The sequence below is a fragment of the Scardinius erythrophthalmus genome (genome assembly GCF_964197995.2).
Source record: "Scardinius erythrophthalmus genome assembly, chromosome: 6".
NCBI classification, from domain to species: Eukaryota; Metazoa; Chordata; class Actinopteri; order Cypriniformes; family Leuciscidae; genus Scardinius; species Scardinius erythrophthalmus.
The window spans coordinates 25350287-25361577 of NC_138226.1; the positions used below are offsets into that span (position 1 = coordinate 25350287).

General features: G+C 38.6%; 1 protein-coding gene across 1 annotated transcript in view; it reads right to left on the reverse strand.

Moving 5' to 3' along the window:
* Positions 1 to 10926, reverse strand: part of myo10l3 (myosin X, like 3) — a 79860-nt gene extending 68934 nt beyond the window's left edge. Inside the window, exon 1 of the mRNA XM_081367966.1 lies at positions 10605 to 10926. Coding sequence (XP_081224092.1) covers positions 10605 to 10625 — 21 coding nt within the window. The 5' untranslated portion in view covers positions 10626 to 10926. The remainder of the gene's footprint in view (positions 1 to 10604) is intronic.
* Between the last annotated feature and the right edge of the window lie 365 nt (positions 10927 to 11291).

Sequence of the window (11291 nt, forward strand, 5' to 3'; positions counted from 1 at the left end):
GCTAACAGAAAACTGTTGTTCTATGAAACCAGTCGATGCTCTGAGTTGAGTTATTGCAATGTGACCAGGATCAAGGGTTTGAACTGCAGAATATTGAGGACGGAAATTAGGAATTGGTCAAGAAATGAGGTTGGTGTCTGATTAGATTGATTGAAATTACTGCTGACATTACAGGCTCAAGTTTAAAGCCGACCAGAGATCTACATATGTCCTTTGAACAGTGCTAACATAAACTGTATGGGTGGGTCAGGACAGTCAACAACTGACTAGCCGGTTACTGGGGTCATCTAGTGAGATTTTTTAACTTTCATATTCCATCGAAGTGCTTGAAATTGGATGAATTTAGAGCTAAAACTACAACTTTTTCTGTAACAAATTCACTCAGTCTTAAACAATACATTTCAAGACAATTTAGACTTCAAATCCTCTACTCTGAGAAATTTAAATGATAATACATAAGTAATACATAATTATGCATATATATAAATGTTCAAATGTTTTGGGATCAGTAAGATTTTTTAAATGTTTTTGAAAGAAATCTTATATGCTCACCAAGGCTGCATTTATTTGATAAAAAATAAAACAGTAAAAACAGAAATATTGTGAAATATTATTAGAATTTGAAAATAAATGTTTTATATTATAATATATTTTTAAATGTAATTTATTCCTGTAGTCTAAAGCTGAATTTCAGCATCATTACTTCAGTCTTCATTGTCACATGATCCTTCAGAAATCATTCTAAAATGCTGATTTACTCCTCAAGAAACATTTATTATTATTATCAAATTTGAAAACAGTTGTGCTGCTTAATATCTTTGTAGAAACCATGATACATTTTTCAGGATTCCAAAAGAACATTTATTTGAAGTAGAAATCTTTTGTAACATTCTAAATGTCTTTACTGTGACTTTTGGATAATTTGTGTCCTTGCTGAATAAAAGTATTACATTTAAAAAAAGAAATAAAAAAATCTTACTGAAGGGCTATAATCTTACTAACCCCTAACTCACATTCAAACAAAAGGCTGAACATATCTAAAAAAGGCTTTTTGACAACTCTGTGTTCCATTAAAATACATGACAAGAGCAACTGAACCACACAAAAGACCAATCTAGTGTGAGAGGGGAAACTGTACCTTACTGTATGTCACAAGCTACCGCCAAGTGAAACCAAGACAGCTCTCTCCCACCCTATGTCCTCAACTTCCCCAGACCTGCATGACATCAGCCAAGCCAATGAGAGGTTTGCCTCACCTCAAATCAGGGTCACAACCGAAATGAATGTTTAGCATCTTGTAGAATTAAAATTCCTGAAGATGAGCTCAAACATTCTTGTCTCTAGGACACATTTCAGGAATTATTTGCAAAAAGCGCCCTTTTGTACGGTCCAAGCGATACATTTACAACATTAACAATTCAGAACATGTAAATTCACAGTTGAATTGACAATACAGAGTGAGGCAGAGAAGGAGCAGTGTTTTGTACAGGATTCGATAAACAGCCTTGGCGCTCCGTCACTAGGCTGACAGCAGTATGAATAAATGATGGAAGGTGCAGCTGATCAGAAATTAGCTAATGGAGAGATTGTGGCCCCAGGGGAAGGACACTTCCCAGACTTCCCCCATATCAGACAATAGAGGGAGAGTGCTAATAGCATTTGAGAGATTGTGACACTTAATAGTATTAACCTTACAACTGAGATGTTCGACCGATTAGCATAAAGCATAGTCTGGAGACGGTGATTAACGGTCATGGCAGGTTGTAATGTACTCTAAATGAATGAAACTTGTGGATGGATACTACTCATACATTAGCTATATGGTTTTGTTTACACAGTTTTGTGTCCAGATTTCAGACAGCAAAGAAAAGGAAATATATAATGGGAATGTGACATACAACTTTTCTCTTAAAAAAAAAACCCCATCAAATTCCAAAATAATAATTTTCCAGGTTTAGGCCTACACAAATACATCATCCTTGCAACACCATATAGCACAAATACAGACAAGGAGGAAACTTGCAGGTGTGCATGTGTCAAAAACCAATGTTTGCACACGCTATTAAATGGAGTATACTCTGAAAGGCTACGTGTTGGGCTTATGCTAAGCGTTCGCATCAAAACTGTAGTATAATTTGGGCTTGGTGGTGAAGACTGGAAGCTGTAAGTTGGACAAATCATGTGCACAAACAACCTTTCCCACTGCTGTAAACCTTTAGCCAAGCCAAATACTGAAGTGAAGTGAAGTGCATTCAAATAAACAACAATCTAAAATTAATCATAGTATTTAGAATAAAACTGTAGCCCTCAATAGTAGAAAGATCCCAACCTGGGGAAGGACAGGGGAGGGACGGGGTTATTACTGATGTGGCAGCTCTTCTCAGTTGCGGCATTCAACAAAGACACGACAGCCGTTCAGATAAAATTGGCCTTTTTATAAGAGATCAGCCCTCATCTGACAAAACACATAAGAAACGCTTCTCCAGCACCAAAACATCTCAATGAGGAAATGAAGGAGACATACAGTTCTGTCCACAGTTATTAGAATCTCAGAAGCCTTTGAGCGGCCTGATGCCACTATACTGCATCTTCATCTCACAAACTGTACAACAGCTGTTTTTGAGGAGTCAGATTACTGCCATCTTGCACTGATTCCTTCTAATGTGGAGAGCCAGCAAAACAACTAAATGTGCAAAGGCTTTACCTCAGTCTCATAAAATATGTGACAGTACAATTTAATTCTGCCACCTGGATCGCTTTTCTATGTTGTCCTATACTTAAAAAATAAAATAAAAAAAAATTTAATCTATTCCAACATCCCTTATGTATCAGCAAATAAGAGCGATGGTGCCACACAGGTTGTGATCCACACTGAGAACATAATGAGAAATGTATTTATCTGATGGAAGAGTTGGTTGGAGTTCTGAAGCCGCAGGCTAAATCTGCTTTGCCACATCCTGTAATGCACAGAGCTATAGCTTGTTGATCATCTAATGCTGACAATAACCAATTTAAACACCATTTACAGACACAAATTACAGTTATTTCAACATAATATGTTTCCCAACAATACATAAGGACTCAATTAGGGTAGTATTCTAAGGTTGCAGTTTAATGGGATGGCAGAAAGCTTGAACTCATTTTTTAACCCATGACTGTATGCCACATCACGTCACAGATGTCCCTCCATGATGTCTTAATCACAGGGAAAACCTTGTACTAAAATAGGAAACATGCCATCTGGGCTGGCTAAACAATTACATGCTGCGTTTTTTACTCTAGAGCTCTTGGTTTCTAAGTAATTGAGGCTTATGGATATTACGTTCCTGGCTGCTACTTAAGGAATATTTCACCTGAAATTCTGTTCAAAAAAATCAATTACTCACCCTCATGTCGTTCCAAACCCATAAGACTTTGGTTCATCTTCAGAACAAAAATGAATAGATTTCTGTCCCTTTACTTCTTCAAAATGTTCATAAAAACTTTGTCACTGTAATTCACATGAATAGAGCGGGTTAACCGAAGTCATCTGAAGAGATACAGTCACTTCATATGATGAACAGATTTAATATAATTATCATTATCAATGAGCACAACGTACAGTAAATATAAGCACAAACATGCTTGCTTAATCCATGAAATTCAATGGGTTTTGTTCCTGCATCTACAAATTGCATTCGCATGTATAAGTCCTATATACCAACAACATTAATTTTTCAAAACCATCTTAAACATATCAGCCATGGAGATGAGGAGTCCAGGTCAAGTTGCAGGTGGTGTGCTAGAATTAACATGCAGTATTATTCAAGATAACTATTATGAAACAAATCATTGTGAGGTCATAGCAGGTTTGACATTAAACAAGCTTAAATTGAAGGACGATATTGCATGCTGTGCAACAGCTTAATCTCCTTACCAGTAAACCCTTTAAAACTTTTATTTATTAAAACGAGAAGAGTGAAATATCCAAGCAAACAATGTAAAATATTCAATAAATAAAATGTAAATGAAACGTTCTGTACAATTAACCACATTCCCAGTAGTTCCTCTGTTATTTGGTGTGTACCTGTGTGTCTAGCCCACAGTGAATATGAGGCCTTCCACGGCCCCCTGTAAATCTTTCGGGGCTCCAGTCAGGGGTCCGTCTCTTGTGAACAGATTACAGCACAAGAACTGATTGTGTTAATCAGAGCCTTTAAAGCCTGTCTGCTACACCCGTCTGCTCTCATTGCCCCGAGCTACAGCTGCTGACAGGGGCACATGAATAATGCTGCACCGTCACCAGAAGGACAGGAAGGATGGGATGGTACAGATATTATGAAAAGGTGGGTCCACCTGACTAATTTATTGGCCCCGAGAGGGTGATAATTGTAAAGATGCTCTATTATGCCAAAACATTCATGAATCTTTTTCACTGAAATACTGTTTCTCAAGTCACTGGGCTTCCTCTATAAGAGTTGTAAAAAATTATACGTTTTTATTTTCATGAATAATCACAGGTCTAAACAGCGAAAAGTGATCTCACATGCTCAATAAAGGTGGAGAAAATCTGTTAAATATAGTTTCCTGTCAAAGATCCTGTGAAAATTAAAGCATGACTACTCAGAGAACAAATGACAGTCTACAATCAGATGACCATAATGAAGTTAAGCCCCTATGATCACATTTTGGAATTAGCATAATAACTATTTTCATTTGAAGGTGAAGAAGATAATCTGAACACACATTATTGTAACAAAAAAAAGACCAACACAACACTATCCACCAAAAAATCTCTCAACCAGACAACCTTCAGTCCTCGAGCTGGTATATTGGCACAAATTGGTATCTCCTTCCACACAATTTGCCCCTTAGGCAAGACAAAAGCTTTTCAATAGCACCGTTTGGTGTTGATGGCGAGGATCCATGGCTGCTGTATCTCAGCAGGGGGGCTGGAGCGGTGGCAGATGGAGACACAACTGAATGCAGAGGTACAGTATTAAGAAATGAAGGGGGAAGGGGTGCAGTGCACACACAGGCCTCAGAGGAGATGATAGAGGAAGCGCTATTTACATGCGCCGCGCCCTTTAAAAGACACTGTAAAGTGCAGCTAAAGAGAATGAGTCCCATACTCTGCCGTAGCTTAAATAGTGTAGTTAAAATAGCAACATTTTTTTGATTACAAAATGGCTCTAAAAAGTGCTTTTAGGAAAAAAATGCTATAGAAAATCGTGATTTTTTTTACAAAACAGCGAATTACATTTCATAATACATATTGTGTCTAACATGTATGACAGATCTTTCTAGTGCCTAATCCCAACAAAAATAACAATATTGTATTCAGCAGCTCAAAATTTCTGCCATTTTCAGAAGAAATAAACTCCATTTATAGCAAACCAAAAGGGATGTGGTCATGCTCAAGACTTTTAAGGTCATAGTCATTGTGGTTTACTGTACAACCTGTCCAAAATCGGCTCCAAAACCGCCATCCTGTGATGAGAACATCTGAGAGTCTATTACGAGTTTTCTAATTAAAAAAAAAAGAAGGAATGGCATTATGGTACTTAAACTCCATAACTAACAAGCCAATAAACAACAGATTGGCCACACAAGACTAATTAAACCCACAAAGTGAACAAAGAGTAACTGAATGGGGGTAAATCCATCTGGGTTTGTGTCCAGATGTACACTGCAGCCCAATAATCATGTAAAAAAATTAAATAAAAAAATCTGTCACATAATAAATCCAGTCCACCCACATACAAAACCTGTATATGACAGAGAAGCTTTAGTAAACGCATCAGTTCTGAGAAAAAGCGATCCTTACTAACATCCAGACTGCATTGAGAGGGATTAATATGACCTTATGGGATTGCCGCTGTACTCATGTAGCCCCACTCCTGCTGAACACTGGATCAGCTAGCAATCCGGTTTGAACTGAAATAACTCCTGCACGTGTGAGAAGACAATTCATAATTCCTCATACCAACCTGCAGCATGACGAAAGCACTTACTGAGTACCTACAGTCTTATGACTAATTAGTCATAATAAGAGATTAGGACAATGCAACTAGGCCCCTGGAACCTTAGAACAGCCCTATTATTGACAATAAACATGCAAATTCCCCCAAAAAGTTCTCAATATATGGATTCTTATTAAGAAGAGATGTACCCAAGGTCTGACAAACAAAATAGATGTGGCAGGGAACAGGAACACAAAATCTATTTATTGTTTTGTTCTTCCTGTCTAGTGCACCCAACAGAGTAAAGAGGAAAAGCTATGATTTCAGTCGCCATCAACGTGAGAGGTTGCCTAAGGAAGTCAAAGCCAGACAGAGAAGAATAGTGTGAAACCCAAACCAGAGGAACTTCAAATCCAAGAGCTATAGGGCGACCAAGAGGCATGGCTTGGAATCTCGGGTCAGGGTTTCAGAGACTGAGATCCTCTGGACAGGAATGTGTCTGGAATAGGAATCTGTTGCTGGATTCGAGACACTGTTTCGAGAGACACTTTAAAAGCAGGAATTCCATTTTTAAAGCAGATCAGCTGTTGTTCCAGGCGACATGATCACTTCATCGATCCTTTTTTTAGACTGCTCTTCTGAAGTGGACGTTGTGGGTATTTTTATCATAGCTGACACTGGACTGAGCCGGAAATGTATTTGTGGTTCTGTGATTAATTAATGGACGCATGTGCTGCTTGAGGAATAAGCTGAATTCCTCTGGTCAGTATGCGAGCGAGAAACAGAAACATTCCTTCATGCTAAGGATGGACATGAGTGCATGGATAAATTACTTTGAACAATACTAATTAGGTGACTCAACTTCAAAATAATGAGACGAGTCAAAATGGGGCCTCATTTTTGCAATTTTGCGTTTAGTTACGGCTGTATCTTAGGGTCCAATTCGTGTCAACATTATCACAGAGACTTTCTCTCCCTCTAAGTGAATTAGAGGGTGTTCACACAGGACACAATCATCCATTAAAGGGATACTCCACTTTTTTTGGAAATAGGCTCATTTTACAACTCCCCCAGAGTTAAACAGTTGAGTTTTACCGTTTTTGAATCCATTCAGCCGATCTCCGGTTCTGGCGGTACCACTTTTAGCATAGCTTAGCATACATCATTGAAGTGGACAAGACCATTAGCATTTCTCTCAAAAAAATGACCAAAGAGTTTCGATATTTTTCCTATTTAAAACTTGACTCTTCTGTAGTTACATCGTGCACTAACGGACTACCTTCCGTCAACATAACCAACGTGACAACCTGCTTGCACAGGGAGCGTTGGAAGTTACCGAGCTGGGGACTATTTTCAGGCGCTGCGTCATATCATATCAAGTTTCTTGATTATTACGCAGGAATGAGAGTATAGTTCCTAGCCATATCAGCCTAGAAAATCGCAACTTTACATTTTCCGTCGGTCTTAGTGCATGATGTAACTACAGAAGAGTCAAGTTTTAAATAGGAAAAATATCGAAACTCTTTGGTCATTTTTTTTAGAGAAATGCTAATGGTCTCGTCCACTTCAATGATGTATGCTAAGCTATGCTAAAAGTGGTACCGCCAGATCCAGAGATCGGCTGAATGGATTCAAAAACGGTAAAACTCAACTGTTTAACTCTGGGGGAGTTGTAAAATGAGCCTATTTCCAAAAAAAGTGGAGTATCCCTTTAAAAAAAAAATTGTGAGAGAATTAGTGAGGGTTTAGGTTTTTTAGTGGTGCGTTAAAAAATGGACATAGATACAATAAAGGCAGAACTTCCTCAAGTGTGATGTAAAAAAACGTACAGAGCGGAATGCCAACTTACACAATATATACATTGGAGGGAAAATCTAAAATTAGTAATACAATACTGAAATAGTTTTCGACATCTGAAATGATTGACCAAAACAGTTAGCACTTCTCCGATAATGCGTTTTGACTGTGTTAGCATCTATTTTGTGCCAAATCTGCACACAACATGGATAAGCTTGCTACATCAAAACATGTCAGCAGTGTGGATGCAATTCACTGTCTACTAAAACAAGTAAATATGATGCTAGAATAGCAATACGTAAACTACGTTCAGCGAAAATATCAAGCGTCTTGTTGACGAAGAACCAATTTTTTGATCACCTGTGAACACGACACCCTGAATAGCAGAGTTCAGTTAACAAATTATGCAAAGTAAATGACCAAAAATGTATACTTCAGTTTTTGGGTAAATGAAAACTTCTGCTTTTGTCCTTTCTGTAAAACATATGTTGATGCATCACTATTAACTTTTTTATGGCTTTCAAAGGCTTCTAACACACTAAATATACCATTTCTTGGGAAACTCAGGGTTAACTCTTACTTTAAAGCAGTGATGAGTCTATCACAGGTGGGACTGTTGAGCGGAATGGGAATCCCATGCTTCATAAATCTCTCCATGGGAGGATGAATCGACTAGTTTGTCTGGGAACAACCACACTTAGTCATTAGGATCAATAGGCATGGACAGGTAAGCTCCAGCAGAATGACCTAAATGACACACTCTGAGTATTCAGTAGTTTAGTGACTCAGCAGCTGGCAGAGGAAGGATGAGGGCTTGTCTGAGGGAGAACACAGCCTGGAGGGGAAGCTAGGGATTTGGCAATATTAGTACGCCTTGTCCTAAGTGTGGATTCAGATGGGAAGGGAGGCAATGCTTTGACATATCAGTGAAGCATAACAGTGGTAATGTTAGTTTAACCCTGAATTACAAATCATACAAGCAAAGTGAAGAATCTTTAAGTCAAAGTTTACAACAATCCATCCCGACTATCAGACATATTGTTTAAATAATTCCGAACCATACTTTTGATTCATGCTTTAATAATTTCATTAGTCTCAGCTTTAAATCTGAATTCAAATGCTTTTAATGCTTCAGATTAATTAAAGCCACACTGACCGCTGTTTGGGCCAACGAATGGGAACTTCCTCCTGTCAGTGGCCCATGTCTATAAATAATCTTGGAATGTTTGCGTTGTTACTTCTAAGCCTCATCATTCAGGCTCTTAATCTTAGATGTGTCTCAGACCCGTTCTGTCCTCCATCCACCCCAAACAGATGTTTAATTACTCTTCCCATTTAGACCTTATGTGTTCCTCCAAATGCTCTACTATGAAAGCCTGACTTTATATGCGACTTCATATCTCACAATACAAAGTATGTGACTCTGAATATAGTGTTTTGTGGGAAAGCCTGTTTAAAGGGGTACAAATAAGTATTCTTTAAAGGATTAGTTCACTCCAGAGTTAAAGTTTCCTGATAATTTACTCACCTCCATGTCATCCGACCCAGTGTGGAGAAGGAGGTCTTTCCAACTTCAAAAGCGTCCGACATCATTGTTTTACCTATTTTTGTGAAGGGCGTTTGACTTAGTCGTTGCACGTTCGCTTTGTAAACACTGGGTACTTCCGCCTACATCACGCGTGACCTTTCCAACGTCCGTAATGCAAGAAGTCATGGACATGCTAGTGCAAGAAGAGCATTTTGGGTTTTTTTTTTAAATGGCCGATCGTTTCGCTAGATAAGACCCTTATTCCTCAGCTGGGATCGTGTAGAGCCCTTTGAAGCTGCCTTGAAACTGCAATTTGGACCTTTAACTCGTTGGTCCCCGTTGAAGTCATGAAAAAAAGACATGAACATCTTGGATGACATGGGGGTGAGTAAATTATCAGGAAATTTTAATTCTGGAGTGAACTAATCCTTTACCTCTTCAAAACCTTTAGACCACCAAAATTAGGAAAGAACAACAATTGCAGCGCAGAAAAAACAACTGGTTATAACAGGCTTTTCTAACTAACTCTAACAAAAAGTGTATTTCTTTTGTGTCTACTTCAGCACTGAACCCTACATACTCTTTGGTGGTCTGAAACGTTGGAAGTGGGGAGGGGGTTTACAAGGCCATCTGAATGCTATACATTAGTATCTAGTTAATACTGCTGCAGTGGGTCAGTGCGTTGTGTGTGAGGTCTGAGCTTTCATTGCCAGCAGGTTTGTTCTCATGCTGACACAGAGACTGAACAGCAAAGCCGACAGAGGGAGGCATGACACGCATCCTGGGGGTCTCCGCTGAGGCATTTATGATCATTTTACTCCAGATCAAGATGCTTTTTTGTTCACTGCTGTTCTGCAAGCGCTAGTGATCTTCAAAGACAGTGAAGTGGTGTTAAATAACCTTTGAACTTGTAATGAATGTGAGAGGGACTCCCCAGTTTTCCTCACCTGGAGGGACAGAGGGTCCTAGCAGAATCAACACCTATAATGAACCATGACAAGTTCCTTTAGACTTTATAGACCATGTTTTTATAGTTAAATAGACCTGATTTAGCAAAAAAGAAAGAACAATGGACAAAATTAATTTTATGAATATAGTCTAGACAGAGAGAGAGAAAAATAGACATACATTGCCAACATAGGCTATTATTCTGTTTTAAATGTTTAAATTATGATCAAATATTAATGTATTAGACGCCGTAAGTTACAGTAAAACGATAACATGTCAGTTGTGATCAAAACTTGGAACAAGCCCAGCAACATCCTTTTAAAGGCAGCACCATCACAAAGGAAACAGGGAGAGACTGTTCCAGTGAAGTGTTCAAGTTTTCCACCTACCTCAACAAAGAAGGTATCCATCTGTATTATGGTCCTGTCCGGTGTTTGGTGATCAGGGTACCACTGACTCCGTGCACTGTATAGATGCTCTGCATTCACGCGCTTAAAGATAAAGCTGAAGTTCCCATCGTACAGTCCATACAGTAATTCCTCTGATTAAGCTTAAAGTTTATTTTAAAAGCCCTTGGCAAACTCATTCAGAAACCGCTTTGACGGGAATGTGTCTGTTGTGTGTATTAGAAGAAGCTCGTGTTTGTCCCAGCAGCAGTCCTGCTCGTCTCGCGCGGCGTGCGCTTGTGTATCTTTGTGTAGAGAAAACACTGAGGAGGACACCGGCTCATTTGCGTATGACTGCCGGGGGCGGCGCTTAGGAATAAGACTCCGCCCACTAGACACACCCGTGTGAGAGCATTAGAGCTGCATAATGGCACAGCACTCTGTATGAGGAAACTCCTTATAATTAAATGAAATGGTCTGGCCATTGGCCCTTTTTTAAAATCTCATAAATAACTGCAAAAGCAAAATATTATATTGTGGTTATATGCTGTTCAGAGTTGTTGTTGTTGTTGTTGTTGTTGTTGTTGTTGTTGTTGTTTTTGTTTTTTAATATAAATCTTATTGTGATGATAGAACAAAGGAAATTATTCATGTGTTTTCCATTTTTTAATGGCAAATGTCCTCAGAAAT